The 24,077-nt window shown below is 45.6% G+C and overlaps 1 protein-coding gene across 1 annotated transcript; it reads left to right on the plus strand.

Moving 5' to 3' along the window:
* The first annotated feature begins 2,607 nt into the window (after positions 1-2,607).
* LOC139462270 (probable E3 ubiquitin-protein ligase DTX2) lies at positions 2,608-23,243 on the plus strand. The gene is made up of 5 exons (XM_071243868.1): positions 2,608-2,687; positions 8,458-8,871; positions 11,572-13,130; positions 15,178-15,395; positions 23,156-23,243. Exons 2-5 carry the CDS (start codon positions 8,463-8,465, stop codon positions 23,226-23,228), a joined length of 2,259 nt encoding a protein of 752 aa, XP_071099969.1. The 5' UTR covers positions 2,608-2,687; positions 8,458-8,462; the 3' UTR covers positions 23,229-23,243.
* Positions 23,244-24,077: the final 834 nt, after the last annotated feature.

Genomic DNA, 24,077 nt, shown 5'->3' on the forward strand with positions numbered 1-24,077 from the left:
GGGAGATAACTGAACTGACTTTAAAAATTCCAGCGGAAAGTGGACTTAAGTAGTCAGTTAACTCTTTGCCTCAGTAGTTTGACCCCATATGTGTCGAACACAAGATGTTTGTGATCGGCAGAAATTGAGGGCAAAAACCATTAAAGGGAGGCGTATATTTCTTTCTTTGAGGCATGGGGCTTTGTTTTAAAGTTCCGCTGCACATGACATGTATGTCACCCAACCAGAGGTGTATAACTTTCACAGTAAGGTAGTTGAAGGCATGGGACATGCTGATTAATAATTGTAATTGGGCATATTCTTCCCAAACAAGAAATTGGGTTCCTTTATTATGTCGTTTGGTTTGTCCGAGTTAGAACTGGTCTTCAGCAACCCAAGCTGGCCACTGTGCTTGTCCCAAGAGGGGGTGGTCAGGCTCCCTGACATTGTTGATGCATGTCATTGAATCCCAATTGCGAAGATCGATGCTCTTAATGTCATTCACTGCTTGCCGTAAAAGGCGACTGTACTTGTCGTAAGAGGCGACTAACGGGATTGGGTGGTCAGACTCGCTAACTTGGTTGATGCATGTCATCGATCCCAATTGCATGGATTGATGCTCATGATATCAATCACTGGATTGTGTGGTCCAGACCGCCCTGGCCGCCCTAATTTTGCATGAATTTTGCAGAGTGCGGCTTTAAACTAGGAACAAATATTTGGTATGAGGTTATACTTTGTTTATTTGTTGTTTAAAGCCGCACTCAGCAATATTCCAGCTATATGACTACGGTCTGTAAATAGTCGAGTCTGGACCAGACAATCCTGTGATTGACATTATGAGCATCGATCCACGGAATTAGGGTACGATGACATGCATCAACCAAGTCAGCGAGCCTGACCACCCGGTCCCGTGAGGTTGCAGGAGACACGTATTTCACCTAGTATTTCAACGGTAGGTTATGGTATCACACTTGAAGAACCTAGTGGTATGTACGCATGATTGATACAGACTGAACTGGTAGTTAAAAAATTCTGTGGATCTGTGAAAATATTTATTAGCTATTCCGTTTAGGATTTCACGCGCCATTTAACGTAAATCTTAATCTGCAGGACTTCCGAGAACTAAAACAAAATCTGAAATGTAAATTTCCCAGAAATATAAAAAAAACCTTCCTGGACTAGTGAAAATTCGGAATTCAGCAGCCTTAAGGTGTTATGGTCGCGGTAATCACCTTGCATTGAAGTCCGCTTCTCTAGTACTGCTTGAATTGAGTGAAATGTCTTAGGTGCTCCCAATCACAACAGGGAGTATATAAATTTTGTTATAAGCGTTTAACTAAGGAAAATGTAACTGCGTTGGTGATCGCAACATGAATCCCTGTCACGTTTTATCGCCACTTAAAGAGTAGTTCATAATAGCGACTATATTGAAAAATGCCATTGATCGTCCCGGACATCTGCGCGGTCGTGTATTTATATACGCGCTTTCACTTTGTGTTAATTGAATAAGTTGAGGCATGATGAAAGCATACTATTTTTACTTCTCTCATTTCTTTGCCCGATATACCCATGAGGATCCGGGGTAGAATAGGTCTTCAGCAACCCATGCTTGCTGAAAAGACGACTATGCTTGTCGAAATAGGCGACTAATGGGATCGGGTGGTCAGACTCGCTGACTTGTTTGATGCATGTCATCGTATCTCAATTGCGTAGATCGATGGTCATGATGTCAATCACTGGATTGTCTGGACCAGACTCGATTATTTACAGACCGCCCGGCCGTCACATAGCTGGAAAATTGCTGAGTGCGGCGTTAAGCAACAAACAAACAACACCATTGTTTGCACTTTAATCAACAATACTCCTGTGACAATACAATACTCCAGCTTTGTTACCCTTCCCCTCCATTCAAAAAGTCTCTCAAGACGTTGCCAGCTGACGTCACCCGCTTGTACACCTTTGTTGGGATGAGGGCCAACGTTTCCAGTGATTGCGCTGAAGTTTGGCGTGGTTCGATCCAGGGGCGCGTCGTACCAAAAGAAGTGAGAAGATCGTACTTGTTGTTTCCCTGCTTGGCGCTTTTAGGGGCTAAAACAAGGACTGGTCGGCTCGGAGTCAGTATACTGTGTAATTATACAGTAATTATCCACTCACATTGGCCTAACCTCCCATGTTAAACTGACATGTCATATTACTGAAATACTGTTCAAAACTTTTTTATACCGACCTCTCTCTTTTTCTTTGGCGGTTATGATTTAACATGCACAACCGTTTCCTGCTCAGATGGAGGAAGGTATTGGGCTTCTAAGATGTCAAAATGATCAACGAATGTTCTCACTTTTATTCGAAGTGACTTTGGCCAGGGAGTCTAGACAAGACTGTTGGATCGTTTTAGTTTGACATTGACCAAAATCCTTCACACACGGAACATGCTTTAATAGAATATACAATGATATCCTTCATGAGCTTAATAAAGTACATGTGCTGGTATTTATATCAGAGGTCAATGGAACCAGAGCCAGGAACTGTATAGTAGCCTTCACATGTTGGCTTATTGGTGTCACGTGATTATTTGTTTGCTTCCGCGTCACTCTTTAGAAATGGACACATGACTGGTAGGCTGGATATCAACGGTGTGAGAGCGTGTTCGGAAACACCGGGGTCCATGCAAAACGACGGATGAGCAGCGCGGCTCGTTTTGATACGTAAGTACTTACCCTGAACAAATGTGTTCACATTGACTATACATTAATGTGCATTGAAGCTAAGTGATTGTTTGGAATTCACGAAGTGAACAATGTTAAAGACTCGTTATTTCTTAGGTTTGTTTAGTTTTTAGTCATTTCCAAGTTGCTCGGCATCACAGCGACATTTGATGTCATTTCATTAGAAAATAGAAGTCGCTAATAACGGCAACGCCTCTCTGTATGTCTGATATATTTGAACTCTAGGTCAACCCAGTGTAGTGTGAGGAATGTTATAATGGTTTTCTCAATGCCGCATTCATACCGTCTCTTAATGCTACACATCGTGTTGTCACTGTTTTCACCGATGTGCGACCTGCCGGAAATAGGAGAGGCCCATTTGGGGTAAATGTTTCTTCCAAATTATGTCGGTCCTATACATCTTCATCTTGTTATGTTTTCCCGATAAGAGTATGGTGGCCATTTCATAGGTGTCCTATAAAGGGGATGTGTTGGTCACGTGATAAGGTCCACATATCTTCTTTGGGATGTGGTGGTCATGTGACATGTTTCTACATCTTCGTGGGGGTGTGGTGGTCATGTGACATGTGTCTATATCTTCGTGTGGACGTGGTGGTCATGTGACAGGTGTCTATATCTTCGTGGGGGTGTGGTGGTCATGTGACAGGTTTCCATATCTTCATGTGGACGTGGTGGTCGTGTGACAGGTGTCTATATCTTCATGTGGATGTGGTGGTCGTGTGACAGGTGTCCATATCTTCATGTGGGTGTCGTGGTCATGTGACAGGTGTCCATATCTTTGTGGGGGTGTGGTGGTCGTGTGACAGGTGTCTATATCTTCATATGGATGTGGTGGTCGTGTGACAGGTGTCCATATCTTCATGTGGATGTGGTGGTCGTGTGACAGGTGTCCATATCTTCGTGGGGATGTGGTGGTCATGTGACAGGTGTCCATATCTTCGTGTGGGTGTCGTGGTCATGTGACAGGAGGCCATATCTTAGTGGGGATGTGGTGGTCATGTGACAGGTGTCTATATCTTAGTGGGGATGTGGTGGTCATGTGACAGGTGTCCATATCTTCATGTGGACGTGGTGGTCATGTGACAGGTGTCCATATCTTAGTGGGGATGTGGTGGTCATGTGACAGGTGTCCATATCTTCGTGGGGGTGTGGTGGTCATGTGACAGGTGTCCATATCTTCGTGGGGATGTGGTGGTCATGTGACAGGTATCCACAACTTCACGGGGATGTGGTGGTCATGTGACATGTGTCCATATATTAGTGGGGATGTGGTGGTCATGTGACAGGTGTCCATATTTTCGTGTGGGTGTCGTGGTCATGTGACAGGTATCCACATCTTCGCGTGGATGTGGTGGTCATGTGACAGGTGTCTATATCTTCGTGGGGGTGTGGTGGTCATGTGACAGGTATCCACATCTTCGCGGGGATGTGGTGGTCATGTGACAGGTGTCCATATCTTCGTGGGGGTGTGGTGGTCATGTGACAGGTATCCACATCTTCGTGGGGATGTGGTGGTCATGTGACAGGTGTCCATATCTTCATGTGGATGTGGTGGTAGCGTGTGACAGGTATCCACATCTTCGTGGGGATGTGGTGGTCATGTGACAGGTGTCCACATTTTCGTGGGGGTGTGGGGGTCGTGTGACAGGTGTCCACATCTTCGTGGGGATGCGGGGGTCGTGTGACAGGTGTCCACATATTCGTGGGGGTGTGGTGGTCATGTGACAGGTATCCACATCTTCGTGGGGATGTGGTGGTCATGTGACAGGTGTCCATATCTTCGTGGGAGTGTGGTGGTCATGTGACAGGTGTCCAAATCTTCGTGGGGATGTGGTGGTCATGTTACAGGTGTCCATATCTTCATGTGGATGTGGTGGTCGCGTGTGACAGGTGTCCACATCTTCGTGGGGATGTGGTGGTCATGTGACAGGTGTCCATATCTTCATGGGGGTGTGGGGGTCGTGTGACAGGTGTCCACATCTTCGTGGGGATGTGGGGGTCGTGTGACAGGTGTCCACATCTTCGTGGGGGTGTGGGGGTCGTGTGACAGGTGTCCACATTCTCGTGGGGGTGTGGGGGTCGTGTGACAGGTGTCCACATCTTCGTGGGGATGTGGGGGTCGTGTGACAGGTGTCCACATATTCGTGGGGATGTGGTGGTCATGTGACAGGTGTCCACATCTTCGTGGGGATGTGGGGGTCGTGTGACAGGTGTCCACATCTTCGTGGGGGTGTGGGGGTCGTGTGACAGGTGTCCACATCTTCGTGGGGGTGTGGGGGTCGTGTGACAGGTGTCCATATCTTCGTGGTATTGTGGTGGTCATATGACAGGAGTCCATATCTTCGTGGTATTGTGGTGGTCATGTGACAGGAGTCCACTTATCTTTGTCCGACATAGAACCCTTGCTAATATATCTGTTAATTACGTACTATCTTTGCCGTAAATAAAAATCAAAGTTTAAGACGCACCCTTCACTGTTTTCTCATTTTGTAGTCGTCGTAATAATAATCTGTCAAGAATTGATAGCCCAAAATACATACGGACATTGATGAAGTTCTATACATGTCACAAATTACAAGCATCTTCCCGAGGCAAGTGTGTTAACTGACTATAAAAGTCCAGTTTCCACCCTTGCCGAACTAGGCTGGTATTATGGAGTTAATTTTGACTGGACTAACGAGTCTATGAATAGTCCAATCAAAATCGTGCAACGAAATCGAAATCTAGTTCGTAAACTTTCATGCAGATTTCGGTCGACTGCAGGATTTCCAAAGCATGTGCACCGCTAACTCGTAGTCAAACAGATATTTTAAAAATCTTTTCATGTTTTTAATCCAGGTGCTCACGTGATTTGATGCACTTCGCGATGTCAGACTCGTTTTATCACAATATAGATCTTGATTATCGATCATATCGTCTTGACTGGGCGTCACCGTTTTGTTTGAAGCAAATACAAGTGATACGAGGGGTGGAATCTGCTTGGTCCATACGAAAGGTATAGAAGGGACATAACTCTTAATAGCCACTGGTGGCGCTACGATCGAGCATAGGAATTTTAAAGTCAGTTAAATCTCTTGCCTCGGGAAGATGATTACAAGGGGCGGTCGGGTAGCTTGGTGGTTAAAGCGTTCGCCCGTCACGCCTAAGACCCGGGTTCGAATCCCGACATGGGTATAATGTGTGAAGCCCATTTCTGGTGTCCCCCGCCGTGATATTGCGGGAATATTGCTAAAAGCGGCGTAAAACTATACTCACTCATTTATTACAATGTATGCAACTAAGCTGGAAGTTGACGCCAGACAGTAGAACCAAGCCATACTCAAGACTTACTTCGCTGTCTTACTAAGATCGCATTGTGCAACTGAACCTGAGGCCCCCGTTCAACAACATAGCGGTACGAAAATCATATACATGCATATGCTTGAAGTTCCGATTGTTGGTGCACTGGGGTTCGCTTTGTAGGACGGAACCGTTGTCACCCATGTGGCCATTATCACACGTGGATACTGAACTAGTCTGTTTGTTATACCAAGGAACGGCCATAAAATAGAGCACATGCATTCATAGAATAGGGCGACTATTGTTGAATAGGACTATTGTAAGATACTCAACACACCAGACACCGCTATTACTAAATGTATTTCCTGTGATTCATCATGACCAAGTTATCGCGTCGAAGAACAGTACAACAATAATAACATAATATAAGTTGTCGGTCTCAAGCGGGACATGGCTTGATGTACCCTCTTATATATATTAGGGCGGTCGGGTAGCCTAGTGGTTAAAGTGTTCGCTCGTCACACCGAAGACCCGGGTTCGATTGCCCACATGGGTAAGGCACGCATGGGATGCTGAAGACCTATTCTATCCCGGATCTTCATGGGAATGATCCCGTGTTAGGAAAGACTTAGCATCAGCCATGTCTATGTAAAAACTAGAACTGTCATAAGGTACATTAAACTGAACCGACAAGACAATTACTGCATGTGTATTGCCGACGATAAGCTTATCCAGCTGTAAAACTACATACACCGGCAATCAAGACCGCAGTCTCGGTACACAAGTCACACAATACTATAGTGTACTCATGCTCGGCAGTTCCTATCAGCAATGATAAGCATGTTTTATTCCTGTACAAACAAGGTAGGAGATCAGTTTATGAACTGCATTGAAATCAGGCCTAGAAAGCCGCTTGGGAAGTCGACTCATCGCAACCACCCATACAGGGCCCCTGGAAATGTCAACAACATTTCAATAGAGTCAATATTCGATATCAGGTTCGGTATTGGTTTCTCGGTCTCGTACGCAGAGAATGGGAGGTATTGAGGAGTCTTCAACTTGCCCGTACAGCCTTTGTGTTCAAATATCCGCTCTACACGTACAATACACAAAAATAACTCATATCACTCGAGTCGTAGTTGACAGCGCCGGGAGAGGACTCTATACACATGTAAAAGTGTAAGTACGTGATCGTGAATAGATTATACTGTAAATAATCCTTTTAATCCGATTTTGGTTTTCAAAAGAAATCACTTGATAAATAATCCTTTAAAACGATTTTGGTTCTCAAAGTATTCACAGAGAAAGCTGTGAAATTTTAATGTTGTGATATGATACATGTAAACACAGACAGAACCCATCAGACATGTATAGGAACTGAATAGTTGTTTGGAATATGTACTCTTAGATGTGAGTGTGTACCCGTTCCCTTAGAGATGATCAAATATTTTCAAAATGAGATACTCTGATTAAAAGTGAGTTACAGTGAGTTTTTAGGACGTGTTGCACAACTCGTGGTAAAGGCAATATACATGAGCAGGTATATATTCGATCCTGACTAAGGGTCGATTCAAACACTATGTGGTAATCAGAATGTCTAGATTTTTATTTGGATTGATTTTCGTTTTGAAACTTGATATCCCAACTAAATAATCAGAGAGTCGCCAATTGCCCTTTGGACTTTCCGAAACATATCTTAAATTGACATGCCTTTATGTAGAAAGTAAATCGGCAGGTCCTATATAAACGTGTGGTAGCTAGCAGAGCGTACACATCGGGACTGGCGACCACAGGGGTTGGTACTAGAGCCGACACAGAATGTACTAAGTATTCACATACGTATGATCACTATATGTAGGAGTGCGGTAGCGTAGATGTTACATAATGGCCTATTAAAACCAGGGTTCGATTTTCCATGTGGGTTCACTCTGTGACGTTTGCTATCCCCTGTGACATGGTTTGAATAATGATAAAAGCGGCGTAAAAAAACTACTCACTCACTGTTCTTAATCGGCAACGGACAAGAACTTGATTGAGTCCTACTTGTCATCGGCTGGGCAGTTATCTTTGGCTTTCAGAACCCTGTGGGGATTCCGGGTACGAATGATCGAGTCTCCAGTATCCTGTTCTTGTAAGCACGGGGAGCGCTGGGGTAGCCTAGTTGTTAAAGCGTTCGGGTTCGATTCCCAACATGGGTTTAGTGTGTGAAGCACATTTTTGGCTGCCGTCGTGATATTGCTGGAATATTGCTGAAAATGGCGTAAAATTCAACTTAAAAGCACGGACTTTAAATGGTATGGTGGTTTTGCGTGGGCATTTGGGTGATTGCGTGGCATCCTGCCCCGATTGCGTGGATCGTTGTTCATGTTTTAAGTCCCTAGCCCAGACTTGATAATATACATGCCGTCATGCTATACCTGGAATATTCTTGACTACGGCATTAAACAATATTCATTCCTTTTATTTCCAGGTGTAATGGCAAATTCGGAGACGAAAACTCCCAAATTTCAATTTAAGTCCCCGTTTGGTCTTCACGTGACGACGTATGTGGGGGACGTCACTGATGCTGTGGCTGACGCCATTGTGACAGGAGAAGACAAGATGATGAAACACGAGAGCTTTGTCACGAAGGCTCTCATCAAACTCGACCCCCTGTTCGAGATCGACAGAGAGGACATGAAGAAAAAGCACTTGACCTTCCCCCTCTGGAACGTACTGACCAACCGGGCTAAGGACCAGGTCGTGTTCCACGCCTTCCTGTCCGCATGTCCGCCAAGCCAGACCAAACAGTGGGCCATCAACATGAAGCGGCTGTACGAGACGTTGTTCCAGGAGGCTGAGAAGAACGACATCCTGGTGTTGGCGCTCCCGCTGCTGGGCGGAGGTGGGTATGGTTGAAACAATGACCGATGTCGAGGTCATAATTACACATATAATACCAGGCCTACAATTATCAGTGGAAAGTTCTGTACCGTATTCGACCTAATAAGTGCCCAGGGCGCTATCAAAGTTAGAAATAGGGGGGCTCTTATTAGAATATTATTTTGGTGAAAAACAACAGAATTGATAGATCGTAAATTTCGTGGGTTATGCCGACAGCCTAAAATGTTTATATACGACAGATATATTTTTTTCCAGAATGTAATTGCCCATAATTAAGAATGCATATAACATACGTATCATACACGAATAAATAAGTCCTGTGTACATTGATCAATCGGAAGGGGCGCTAATGGGGATTGTTCACTAGTCAATATATTAGCAAATATCGCCGTGGGCGCTTATTAGAGGGGGGGGGGGGGGGGGGGGGGGGGGGGGCGCATATTACGTCGAATACGGTAATTATTTTAAGAAATTGTTTAATAGGAATTATAGGGATAAATTCAAAGTGAAAACGTATTGAACCACTGTCACATTCACATAAACACATTTATAAAACTGACGTCCAAACGAAACTTTACCAGAGTTTGAAATCACTCATGCTAAAAAACAACAAAACATACATGCATGAAGTAAAGTGTATTGAGAAGATCAATATATAAACATAATCAACACTGAAAATGACAATCATACCGCGACCGAGAATAACGTCAGTTGGGTGTGGTACAAAACTCTAGCTTTCAGAATCATGGACAATAGGCATAAACAATGGCTCACGTTCAATACCAAGTCATTAGTAGCGTGTGTGACCACCAACTGCCTCAATACACGCAAAAACTCTTCGACGCACAGAAAAAGTCAGTCGTATGATGAGGTCACGTGGGATTTGACGCCATTCTTCTTGGAGGGCCAAGATCAGTTCTTGCCGGTTGGCTGGAGAGTGTGGTCGTTGTCGAACACGACGATCAATCAAGTCCCAGAGGTGTTCTATGGGGGGCATGTCGGGTGAAAGTTTCTTTTGGACGTCAGTTTATATCAATAGGTTTGTTGTCAAATGAGATCATCTTCCCACGGCAAGGGCGTCAACTGACTATAAAAGTCGAGTTTCCACCCTTGCCGAACTAGGCTGGAATTTCTGGGCTCGATCGTTGCGCCACCAGTGGCTATTACGAGTTATGTTTCTCCCAGCGACCAATCAGATTCCATCTCTCATAACACTTGCATTTGCTTCATACAAAATGGCGACGCCCTGTCAAGACTATCTGATCGATAAGCAAGATCTATATTGTAATAAAACGGGTCTAACCCCGCGAACTGCATAAATTTACGTGAGCACCTTGATTAAAAACAAAAAAATTTGCAAAATATCTATCGACGCCCAGTTTGCCGTACACATGCTTTGTAAGTCCTGCAGTCGACCGAAATCTGCACTTTGAAATCCATGTTGATTACGAACCGGCTGTCTAGTGATTTTGATTGGACTCGTTAGTCCAACCATAACGTAAATCCACAATTGCAGCCCCAAGTTCGGCAAGGGTTGAAACTGGACTTTTGTCGGGAAGATGTATGAGATGAACCAAGTTGTACCACTTTCATCCTTGCACCCTTTTTGAGACACCGGGGAAGAACAGGCCCTATTTACCCCCACATTTAATTGTTGTGCGACCTAGCTGACTGTGTTACATCGTGCCCATAATTAGTTATTACCCACTGGTGTTCCTGGCCAAGACACCCGTGAAGAACCAAGTTAGAACTGATCTTCGGCAACCCATGCTTGAAGTAAAAGGCTACCACGCTTGTCGTAAGAGGCCGCTAACGGAATCGGGTGGATAGGTGACTTGGTTGATGCATGTCATCGTATCCTGATTGCGTAGATCGATTCTCATGATGTCGATTATTTACAGACCGCCGTCATAGAGCTGGAATATTGCTGAGTGCGACGTTTAACAACAAACAAACAAATCCTGACCATATGGGTGGTCTCATGCCGCCAACATTAAATCCCATTATGAATACACACGACGCATCAATGGTGATTCAGTAAATGAATATTAAAATCTAACATTTCGCATAGCAATTTGCAGAATATTTGCGGTTTGGGTCAATTGAAATCCACCACATTGTGCCGAAATTTCCACAGCGCATCAGAGTCCTCTCTCCACAGTGGCGAGTGTGATTTTAAAGAAAACTATATTACCCTGAAAGCGACACTGTGGTCTGAACATGTAATAAGTGCTTCGGCTGTGAACAAGCCTGTTGTGTCCTCATTTACCACAACATCTGTCTTTAGATTCACAAAAGGATTTGAGACAAGTGAAATTAATACCATGTGGTTTCTCAAAAACATTATACAATCTCAGAAAAGAACCAGGTTCAATTCTGTAAATACATGTAAATTTCAACTTTATATACCACTATCCCACATAATGAACTAAGGGCAAATTCAAGGCCAAGAAGTTTAACTTGAGCTTCAGATATATACATGATCTGATATCGTTCAATAACCATCAAATAGCCGAATTTCTTCCACTGGTTTACCCATCTGAGCTAGAAATAGAGGAGACCAGTGAGATCGCTTCTTCAGTTTCGTCCGATACAGTTGTTATTGTACAATCGAGTGTATTTGGGGCAGAAATTTCTTCTGAATATGGAAAGGGTTTGTCGCTTATATTTACTGAAGTTGTTCATGCACTTCTACATCCAGGGCTGTCTAATCTCGACGACGCGGTGCAAGTTGCCGTGACCTCAGTCGCGACCTTCAAACCGAAGACCCTGACCGACGTCTTGTTCGTGTCCATGGACGAGCTGCTGGTGGATCAGATTGCTGCTCTGTGTAAGTTCGAGTTCAGTGGGCGGCCCCAGAGTGACAAGACAAAGAGATCGGTGTCCTTCAAACTGGACGAGGAACAGCACGAGAAACCCAGATCCAGGTCCAAGCATAAAAAGTCCAAGTTCCATCGTGGTGGAATCCGGCGTGGTACGAGAAGAGGCTCTGAGTCTTCTATAGACAGTACTGGATCTGACGATCATGAGTGGACCAGGATTAGACAAAATAAAGAAAATCATAGTACAAATCATCGAACAGGAACTAGACTCAGTAAAGGAAACAGAACCAACACGCAAACAGGAACCAGAGAAAATAATGATAATGATAATCCCTGGCAAATAGCAACGAGAAATGGTCATGATTCTGAATTAGAGAAGGATTATAATCCGCCGAAGATACATTTTGGAAGAGGTTATCTTGATACATTTGAAGCCTATGACTTTACGAATGGTGATGACACAGGTGAAACAGGTGCAATCAGGAAACCGAAGAAGTCAAGATATTCCCCAGCGTCATCTGATGAGGAACATCGAACTGATAAACCTGTCGTTCGTCCATCGATGAAGGGGACGAGAGTCAGTGTCGATGGGAAGACGTATGACTTGAACATGAAGTATGAAGGTGGCCCTCTACTCAAGTCAGCAGAAGATGTCAGAGAGAAGGTCATAGGACCTGGCAAGGAGAACAAACCATCTTCAGAAACACCACGGAAAGAACAAGCCGTGTCTAAACCCACGAAGGCGGTGACTAACTCGACATACAAACCGTCGTACAAACCACTGCCACCAACCACACCGTCAAAGGTCAGACAAGCAAAGATACCTGCGGGACAAAAAACAGTGTTGCCTGTTAAAGTCGACCAGTTGAAACTGGATGAACCTGATACTCCAAGGAGGACGAAGTCTAGCGAGCTGGGAAGGACGAGGAAGAGGTCTCAGTCACTGGCAGCCAAGGTGGAAGAGGAAGCTCTAGAGCTTCTCCGTGCTCAACATGAGTTGAACAAAGCCAAAGAAAACGTGCCCGCTATCCACATCAGCACCGAGGAGGCCGACTTACCCCAGTGGACAGTGGGGAAGGGCCATAGTTTGACTCCCGAAGCTAATCCCTTGTCAAGTCAGAACAGAAGTTCCTGGAGTTCTGACGAGGAGGAGGTCAAGCCGGAGACACAGGGTGTAGACTGTCCTATGTGTTCACGTGTGATGAAGCATCCCAAAACGTTAGATAAATGTGGGCATGTATTCTGTAGCGGGTGTATAGACCGTCATTTTGCTAGTTACAAACCTGTGTGTCCAACCTGTGACATGGTGTATGGAGTCATCATCGGCAATCAACCGGAAGGGAAGATGGACGTGGGTCTGGTAGACGATCGCTTGCCTGGCTACAGTAAATACGACACCATAGTCATCACGTATCGCATCCCTGATGGCGTCCAAGGGGTGAGAAGTCACTTTGTTTACTATTATCATTATTATTAGTTTAAAAAAATCTTTTATAAATATTGTCGATGGTCAAGCTAGATGTTCTGAAAAAAGGTGTTATGAAAATAAAATAAAATGTCATTCACAGTGACCAAACACATAGTCTGTCCCTAACAAACATCCTAGGCCCTCCCGAGAATTTTAAATGGTCAGTCCTAATTCTTATACGTGTTCGACTCCAGTGTCAAGGTGCTCGTCCTTATACGGATTCGATGCCATGTTTCTTGCAATTCGGTGCCAGTAACGCATGTCTTAGAAGTTTACAAATTGAAAAAGGACACGCGAACACAGATATGGTACTGACAAACCAAGAATTTTAATCATGGCCCATCTAATTAAAGTCGGATCTTTTACCTCGGGTACGATACCCCTCGGGTGCAGTTATGACAACTATTCCATAGGAGGATGCGTCAGATGAACTTAGCCAATCAGCGTCGAAAATTAAACATTTTCAGAACAAGAGAGAAAAGTATTCAGAGCAGCATAACTGATGGCTGTGTCAAATTTCAAGGTCGCTTTGAAGGTCATTCACTCAGTAAATAACGGGTAAATATTATACTCAACAATTGATAGGGATACAAAAAAGTTTGTCCTGTTACAATACTAGTGGACATCAATATCAATGCAACATACGTTTGCTTAATTAACTTGAAATGAAGTCAAGCATGATTCATTTCCAGATACTATTTGTATGACAACATTTCCAAACAATCGGTTTCGTTAAGCATCAAGCTGGACACTCCTTACTGTTATCCAAAGTTGAGTAGAATAGTTTCGCCCAGGGAGTATTTGCAGTTTGATAAGGATAGTTTATATCTATACACCATTAAATGTTACGAAAAGCATTTTGTCGCATGTAAAGGGATGACACTGAATGTCAAGGTCACTCAATGTTGGATGCTTGTCAATAATGCTTGCGTATTAACGATTGGATTGTGACGAAACTTAGTACACATCTCCAAGGTGGGGTCTCGATCACATTAACGTTTGAATGACCCCCGTGTAAGGCCCAGATCATTAGAGGTAATGAAAAGTTAAATGAAATTTCAGATTATTTCATGAAAAATCAAAGTTTTTTGCAATCAGTTGCGATGAGCCAAAAGTAAAATTCATCACCTATCATATGTCAGAATTGTGCCAAATGTCAAGGCCGTAAATGACTTGTAAACTGTCATGTGACTGCATAACCTTAAATGTAAATGTCATTCCTTGGGAAAGAGATGTCTCCAATAGTCCGTGTGTGCACAATACCTTGATCATATAAGATTGGAATTTAACGAAACTGTATATACACGCTATTTAGACAGTTCATCAAGGTCAGTAAACCGGAATTGTTTAGAGCTTTGTCATTGAGGTGTTTTAGAGGCATGAACTTTCTGTTTCAAAGTTGTACACTATTGGGCAACAGGAAGTGATGTTATTAAAAGGCAGGTGCTTAAAACTTTGGGTAGTGAGGTAGCTATAGAAACCTGGAACTTTCTGTTTCAAAGTTATGGTGCATTGGGCAGGTGATGTCCGAAACCGAGAGTGATTATGAATGATTAAACCAGAATACCTTATAAGTTTGTCATTACGCTAGATAGAGGCTTTTCTGTTTCCAAGTTGGCCGTGTGTGAGGTCAACAGTCTCGTGATGTGGTGAAGTTAAAATGGTTCATGATATGTTTTTGTGTTGGGAAAGTTCAGTGCATTAAAGCAATAGTGCGAATACCTTTCCAGTTTACCCAGTCCTTTCGGGCATCATGCACGCAAAAGTACTATCGAAGAAATATTTTAGTGGGGGATCATGGTTCACAAACGCGACCTCCTATGGAGGGCTTACCAGATCTTCACACAGAGAGGTAATAGATCTGAGTTTTATGACATTGTAACAGGACGAATCTGGTATACGAATTTACTGTCATAGAAGCCTTGCAGAAAGCGAATCTAATTTTTGCCTTAAACAAAGGCAAGAAGTATTTTCAGGTATCTTTATCATCATCGACCTTCACCTTGTTTCCCCACAGCCTGCACACCCTGATCCGGGCGAGCCCTACAAAGGGGTGACAAGAAAAGCGTACCTACCAAACTCTACCAAAGGAATGGGAATTCTTAGACTTTTAAGAACAGCATTTAAACGAAAGTTGATATTCACGATCGTTCGCGCGGCATCATCCGACCAGAGTCATGTGGTGACGTGGGGCGACATTCATCATAAGACCAGCATGAAGGGAGGGACGGCTAGGTATGTATGAAGGGGCGACATTCATCATAAGACCAGCATGGAGGGAGGGACGGCTAGGTATGTATGAAGGGACGACATTCATCATAAGACCAGCATGGAGGGAGGGACGGCTAGGTATGTATGAAGGGACGACATTCTTCATAAGACCAGCATGAAGGGAGGGACAGCTAGGTATGTATGAAGGGACGACATTCTTCATAAGACCAGCATGGAGGGAGGGACGGCTAGGTATGTATGAAGGGACGACATTCTTCATAAGACCAGCATGCAGGGAGGGACAGCTAGGTATGTATGAAGGGGCGACATTCATCATAAGACCAGCATGAAGGGAGGGACATCTAGGTATGTATGAAGGGGTGACATTCTTCATAAGACCAGCATGAAGGGAGGGACATCTAGGTATGTATGAAGGGGTGACATTCTTCATAAGACCAGCATGAAGGGAGGGACAGCTAGGTATGTATGAAGGGGCGACATTCTTCATAAGACCAGCATGCAGGGAGGGACGGCTAGGTATGTATGAAGGGGTGACATTCTTCATAAGACCAGCATGAAGGGAGGGACAGCTAGGTATGTACGAAGGGGCGACATTCATCATAAGACCAGCATGAAGGGAGGGACGGCTAGGTATGTATGAAGGGGTGACATTCTTCATAAGACCAGCATGAAGGGAGGGACAGCTAGGTATGTACGAAGGGGCGACATTCTTCATAAGACCAGCATGAAGGGAGGGACAGCTAGGTATGTATGAAGGGGCGACATTCTTCATAAGACCAGCATGAAGGGAGGGACAGCTAGGTATGTATGAAGGGGCGACATTCTTCATAAGACCAGCATGGAGGGAGGGACAGCTAGGTATGTATGAAGGGACGACATTCTTCATAAGAGCAGCATGGAGGGAGGGACTGCTAGGTATGTATGAAGGGGCGACATTCTTCATAAGACCAGCATGAAGGGAGGGACAGCTAGGTATGTATGAAGGGGCGACATTCTTCATAAGACCAGCATGGAGGGAGGGACAGCTAGGTATGTATGAAGGGACGACATTCTTCATAAGAGCAGCATGGAGGGAGGGACTGCTAGGTATGTATGAAGGGACGACATTCATCATAAGACCAGCATGGAGGGAGGGACAGCTAGGTATGTATGAAGGGGCGACATTCTTCATAAGACCAGCATGAAGGGAGGGACAGCTAGGTATGTATGAAGGGGTGACATTCTTCATAAGACCAGCATGGAGGGAGGGACAGCTAGGTATGTATGAAGGGGTGACATTCTTCATAAGACCAGCATGGAGGGAGGGACAGCTAGGTATGTATGAAGGGGCGACATTCTTCATAAGACCAGCATGCAGGGAGGGACGGCTAGGTATGTATGAAGGGGTGACATTCTTCATAAGACCAGCATGGAGGGAGGGACAGCTAGGTATGTATGAAGGGGCGACATTCTTCATAAGACCAGCATGGAGGGAGGGACGCTAGGTACGTACGAAGGGGCGACATTCTTCATAAGACCAGCATGGAGGGAGGGACGGCTAGGTATGTATGAAGGGGCGACATTCTTCATAAGACCAGCATGGAGGGAGGGACAGCTAGGTATGTATGAAGGGGCGACATTCTTCATAAGACCAGCATGAAGGGAGGGACAGCTAGGTATGTATGAAGGGGCGACATTCTTCATAAGACCAGCATGGAGGGAGGGACAGCTAGGTATGTATGAAGGGGCGACATTCTTCATAAGACCAGCATGGAGGGAGGGACAGCTAGGTATGTACGAAGGGGCGACATTCTTCATAAGACCAGCATGGAGGGAGGGACGGCTAGGTATGTATGAAGGGGCGACATTCTTCATAAGACCAGCATGGAGGGAGGGACAGCTAGGTATGTACGAAGGGGCGACATTCATCATAAGACCAGCATGTAGGGAGGGACAGCTAGGTATGTATGAAGGGGTGACATTCTTCATAAGACCAGCATGAAGGGAGGGACATCTAGGTATGTATGAAGGGGTGACATTCTTCATAAGACCAGCATGGAGGGAGGGACAGCTAGGTATGTACGAAGGGGCGACATTCTTCATAAGACCAGCATGGAGGGAGGGACGGCTAGGTATGTATGAAGGGGCGACATTCTTCATAAGACCAGCATGGAGGGAGGGACAGCTAGGTATGTACGAAGGGGCGACATTCATCATAAGACCAGCATGTAGGGAGGGACAGCTAGGTATGTATGAAGGGGTGACATTCTTCATAAGACCAGCATGTAGGGAGGGACAGCTAGGTATGTACGAAGGGGCGACATTCATCATAAGACCAGCATGGAGGGAGGGACGGCTAGGTATGTATGAAGGGGCGACATTCTTCATAAGACCAGCATGGAGGGAGGGACAGCTAGGTATGTACGAAAGGGCGACATTCATCATAAGACCAGCATGGAGGGAGGGACAGCTAGGTATGTACGAAGGGGCGACATTCATCATAAGACCAGCATGGAGGGAGGGACTGCTAGGTATGTATGAAGGGGCGACATTCTTCATAAGACCAGCATGGAGGGAGGGACAGCTAGGTATGTATGAAGGGGCGACATTCTTCATAAGACCAGCATGGAGGGAGGGACAGCTAGGTATGTGTAAATGGGACATTCATCATAAGACCAGCATGGAGGGAGGGACAGCTAGGTATGTATGAAGGGGCGACATTCTTCATAAGACCAGCATGAAGGGAGGGACAGCTAGGTATGTATGAAGGGACGACATTCATCATAAGACCAGCATGAAGGGAGGGACAGCTAGGTATGTATGAAGGGGCGACATTCTTCATAAGACCAGCATGAAGGGAGGGACAGCTAGGTATGTATGAAGGGACGACATTCTTCATAAGACCAGCATGGAGGGAGGGACAGCTAGGTATGTACGAAGGGGCGACATTCATCATAAGACCAGCATGGAGGGAGGGACAGCTAGGTATGTACGAAAGGGCGACATTCATCATAAGACCAGCATGAAGGGAGGGACAGCTAGGTATGTATGAAGGGGTGACATTCTTCATAAGACCAGCATGCAGGGAGGGACGGCTAGGTATGTATGAAGGGACGACATTCTTCATAAGACCAGCATGCAGGGAGGGACGGCTAGGTATGTATGAAGGGGCGACATTCATCATAAGACCAGCATGAAGGGAGGGAGGGACAGCTAGGTATGTACGAAGGGACGACATTCTTCATAAGACCAGCATGAAGGGAGGGACGGCTAGGTATGTATGAAGGGGCGACATTCTTCATAAGACCAGCATGCAGGGAGGGACGGCTAGGTATGTATGAAGGGGTGACATTCTTCATAAGACCAGCATGGAGGGAGGGACAGCTAGGTATGTATGAAGGGACGACATTCTTCATAAGACCAGCATGGAGGGAGGGACAGCTAGGTATGTATGAAGGGGCGACATTCATCATAAGACCAGCATGTAGGGAGGGACTGCTAGGTATGTATGAAGGGACGACATTCTTCATAAGACCAGCATGGAGGGAGGGACAGCTAGGTATGTATGAAGGGACGACATTCATCATAAGACCAGCATGAAGGGAGGGACGGCTAGGTATGTATGAAGGGACGACATTCATCATAAGACCAGCATGTAGGGAGGGACGGCTAGGTATGTATGAAGGGACGACATTCATCATAAGACCAGCATGAATGGAGGGACGGCTAGGTATGTATGAAGGGACGACATTCGTCATAAGACCAGCATGAAGGGAGGGACGGCTAGGTATGTATGAAGGGACGACATTCATCATAAGACCAGCATGAAGGGAGGGACGGCTAGGTATGTATGAAGGGACGACATTCGTCATAAGACCAGCATGAATGGAGGGACGGCTAGGTATGTATGAAGGGACGACATTCATCATAAGACCAGCATGAAGGGAGGGACGGCTAGGTATGTATGAAGGGACGACATTCGTCATAAGACCAGCATGAAGGGAGGGACAGCTAGGTACGTACGAAGGGACGACATTCATCATAAGACCAGCATGAAGGGAGGGGCGGCTAGGTATGTATGAAGGGACGACATTCTTCATAAGACCAGCATGCAGGGAGGGACGGCTAGGTATGTATGAAGGGACGACATTCATCATAAGACCAGCATGAAGGGAGGGGCGGCTAGGTATGTATGAAGGGACGACATTCTTCATAAGACCAGCATGAAGGGAGGGACGGCTAGGTATGTATGAAGGGACGACATTCATCATAAGACCAGCATGAAGGGAGGGGCGGCTAGGTATGTATGAAGGGACGACATTCATCATAAGACCAGCATGAAGGGAGGGACGGCTAGGTATGTATGAAGGGACGACATTCATCATAAGACCAGCATGAAGGGAGGGACAGCTAGGTATGTATGAAGGGGCGACATTCTTCATAAGACCAGCATGGAGGGAGGGACAGCTAGGTATGTATAAAGGGGCGACATTCATCATAAGACCAGCATGAAGGGAGGGACAGCTAGGTATGTATAAAGGGGCGACATTCTTCATAAGACCAGCATGGAGGGAGGGACAGCTAGGTATGTATGAAGGGGCGACATTCTTCATAAGACCAGCATGAAGGGAGGGACAGCTAGGTATGTATGAAGGGGTGACATTCTTCATAAGACCAGCATGGAGGGAGGGACAGCTAGGTATGTATGAAGGGACGACATTCTTCATAAGACCAGCATGGAGGGAGGGACAGCTAGGTATGTATGAAGGGGCGACATTCTTCATAAGACCAGCATGGAGGGAGGGACAGCTAGGTATGTACGAAGGGGCGACATTCTTCATAAGACCAGCATGAAGGGAGGGACAGCTAGGTATGTATGAAGGGGTGACATTCTTCATAAGACCAGCATGAAGGGAGGGAGGGACAGCTAGGTATGTATAAAGGGGCGACATTCTTCATAAGACCAGCATGCAGGGAGGGACGGCTAGGTATGTATGAAGGGGCGACATTCATCATAAGACCAGCATGGAGGGAGGGACAGCTAGGTATGTACGAAGGGGCGACATTCATCATAAGACCAGCATGGAGGGAGGGACAGCTAGGTATGTACGAAAGGGCGACATTCATCATAAGACCAGCATGAAGGGAGGGACAGCTAGGTATGTATGAAGGGGTGACATTCTTCATAAGACCAGCATGCAGGGAGGGACGGCTAGGTATGTATGAAGGGACGACATTCTTCATAAGACCAGCATGCAGGGAGGGACGGCTAGGTATGTATGAAGGGGCGACATTCATCATAAGACCAGCATGAAGGGAGGGAGGGACAGCTAGGTATGTACGAAGGGACGACATTCTTCATAAGACCAGCATGAAGGGAGGGACGGCTAGGTATGTATGAAGGGGCGACATTCTTCATAAGACCAGCATGCAGGGAGGGACGGCTAGGTATGTATGAAGGGGTGACATTCTTCATAAGACCAGCATGGAGGGAGGGACAGCTAGGTATGTATGAAGGGACGACATTCTTCATAAGACCAGCATGGAGGGAGGGACAGCTAGGTATGTATGAAGGGGCGACATTCATCATAAGACCAGCATGTAGGGAGGGACTGCTAGGTATGTATGAAGGGACGACATTCTTCATAAGACCAGCATGGAGGGAGGGACAGCTAGGTATGTATGAAGGGACGACATTCATCATAAGACCAGCATGAAGGGAGGGACGGCTAGGTATGTATGAAGGGACGACATTCATCATAAGACCAGCATGTAGGGAGGGACGGCTAGGTATGTATGAAGGGACGACATTCATCATAAGACCAGCATGAATGGAGGGACGGCTAGGTATGTATGAAGGGACGACATTCGTCATAAGACCAGCATGAAGGGAGGGACGGCTAGGTATGTATGAAGGGACGACATTCATCATAAGACCAGCATGAAGGGAGGGACGGCTAGGTATGTATGAAGGGACGACATTCGTCATAAGACCAGCATGAATGGAGGGACGGCTAGGTATGTATGAAGGGACGACATTCATCATAAGACCAGCATGAAGGGAGGGACGGCTAGGTATGTATGAAGGGACGACATTCGTCATAAGACCAGCATGAAGGGAGGGACAGCTAGGTACGTACGAAGGGACGACATTCATCATAAGACCAGCATGAAGGGAGGGGCGGCTAGGTATGTATGAAGGGACGACATTCTTCATAAGACCAGCATGCAGGGAGGGACGGCTAGGTATGTATGAAGGGACGACATTCATCATAAGACCAGCATGAAGGGAGGGGCGGCTAGGTATGTATGAAGGGACGACATTCTTCATAAGACCAGCATGAAGGGAGGGACGGCTAGGTATGTATGAAGGGACGACATTCATCATAAGACCAGCATGAAGGGAGGGGCGGCTAGGTATGTATGAAGGGACGACATTCATCATAAGACCAGCATGAAGGGAGGGACGGCTAGGTATGTATGAAGGGACGACATTCATCATAAGACCAGCATGAAGGGAGGGACAGCTAGGTATGTATGAAGGGGCGACATTCTTCATAAGACCAGCATGGAGGGAGGGACAGCTAGGTATGTATAAAGGGGCGACATTCATCATAAGACCAGCATGAAGGGAGGGACAGCTAGGTATGTATAAAGGGGCGACATTCTTCATAAGACCAGCATGGAGGGAGGGACAGCTAGGTATGTATGAAGGGGCGACATTCTTCATAAGACCAGCATGAAGGGAGGGACAGCTAGGTATGTATGAAGGGGTGACATTATTCATAAGACCAGCATGGAGGGAGGGACAGCTAGGTATGTATGAAGGGACGACATTCTTCATAAGACCAGCATGGAGGGAGGGACAGCTAGGTATGTATGAAGGGGCGACATTCTTCATAAGACCAGCATGGAGGGAGGGACAGCTAGGTATGTACGAAGGGGCGACATTCTTCATAAGACCAGCATGAAGGGAGGGACAGCTAGGTATGTATGAAGGGGTGACATTCTTCATAAGACCAGCATGAAGGGAGGGAGGGACAGCTAGGTATGTATAAAGGGGCGACATTCTTCATAAGACCAGCATGAAGGGAGGGAGGGACAGCTAGGTATGTATGAAGGGGTGACATTCTTCATAAGACCAGCATGGAGGGAGGGAGGGACAGCTAGGTATGTATAAAGGGGCGACATTCTTCATAAGACCAGCATGCAGGGAGGGACAGCTAGGTATGTACGAAGGGGCGACATTCTTCATAAGACCAGCATGGAGGGAGGGACAGCTAGGTATGTATGAAGGGGCGACATTCTTCATAAGACCAGCATGGAGGGAGGGAGGGACAGCTAGGTACGTACGAAGGGGCGACATTCTTCATAAGACCAGCATGTAGGGAGGGACAGCTAGGTATGTATGAAGGGGTGACATTCTTCATAAGACCAGCATGAAGGGAGGGAGGGACAGCTAGGTACGTACGAAGGGGCGACATTCTTCATAAGACCAGCATGTAGGGAGGGACAGCTAGGTATGTATGAAGGGGTGACATTCTTCATAAGACCAGCATGAAGGGAGGGACGCTAGGTACGTACGAAGGGGCGACATTCTTCATAAGACCAGCAAGAACACTCTTCAAATTTTTCGGACCAGAGCGTTTAATACGTTTGTTCTACAAATCATGTTATAATCTGTTTCCTCTCATTATAGTGTCGTTTTTTGCCTCAGAAAAGAAAAAGGAAAGTATGTCTTCGTAAGTCCTGGTGCATGAACTGTCCGTCGTGTTGTGTTTCAGGTTCGGCTACCCCGATGACACGTATCTGACCCGAGTCAAGGAGGATCTAGCCAGGAAGGGAGTCACTGAATAGGATCTTAACTTCTAAACAATAATGGATTGATAATTTACCAATATATGTTTTTCAAGCACATTCATTGTTGTCGTTGATGGTAATGTTTCCAATGACAAAATCCAAAGGGATGAAGAACATGCATGTGTCTCCACTTGCATCATCTGACTCTTTCTACATGATCGACAAAGTGCCATGATGTTTTACTGTGTTAATATATCAGGTATTCCAGATATACGGGTCCCAGTGTTTTATCTTTTTACCTGGTGAGGTGTAATAATAATAATGTTCATAATAATAATAATAATGTTCATATTTATAATGCACCAAGTCCACACCCCTGTTGGGAGAACACAACACTTTCTGTCAAAGAGTCGATCGAAGGTTTGTAGTTTGGAAGATATTCAAATTGTCAGGTGGGTCATAAATAAACACACCCTTGGTATCCTCGCCGTGAAATTGCTTGATTATTGCTGAGAGTGGGGTAAAACTTTGCGTTAATTTTTTATTTAAAGTTAATTAAAAGTTGTGTCTTAGGAATGATTTGGCCCTTTGCCGTAGTGAGTGAAGACACTAAGCTTAGATTTACGTCTCAATCACGGGTAGAGTGCTGAATTTATTATTCGAACCTACGACAAGCAGATCCGAGCCCGGCTAAGGGACACAACTCTTCCCAGCAAATTTGACTACCGTTCTGCCCGTTTCCCCCGGGTCTTTTTGCAATTTTCCGAAAATTTGTTCTATTATTCGCAGCGCATGTGGAGAATTGGAAATCATTGGAAACTTTCTATCAAACATAAGATCGTTGAAATACAAATATACACTGTTTTATCGCGAATTTCTAGCTCTGCATCCGCAGACACTATCTCT

The sequence above is a fragment of the Haliotis cracherodii genome, unplaced genomic scaffold (assembly GCF_022045235.1).
Source record: "Haliotis cracherodii isolate W230 unplaced genomic scaffold, xgHalCrac1.p SCAF_1, whole genome shotgun sequence".
NCBI lineage: Eukaryota > Metazoa > Mollusca > Gastropoda > Lepetellida > Haliotidae > Haliotis > Haliotis cracherodii.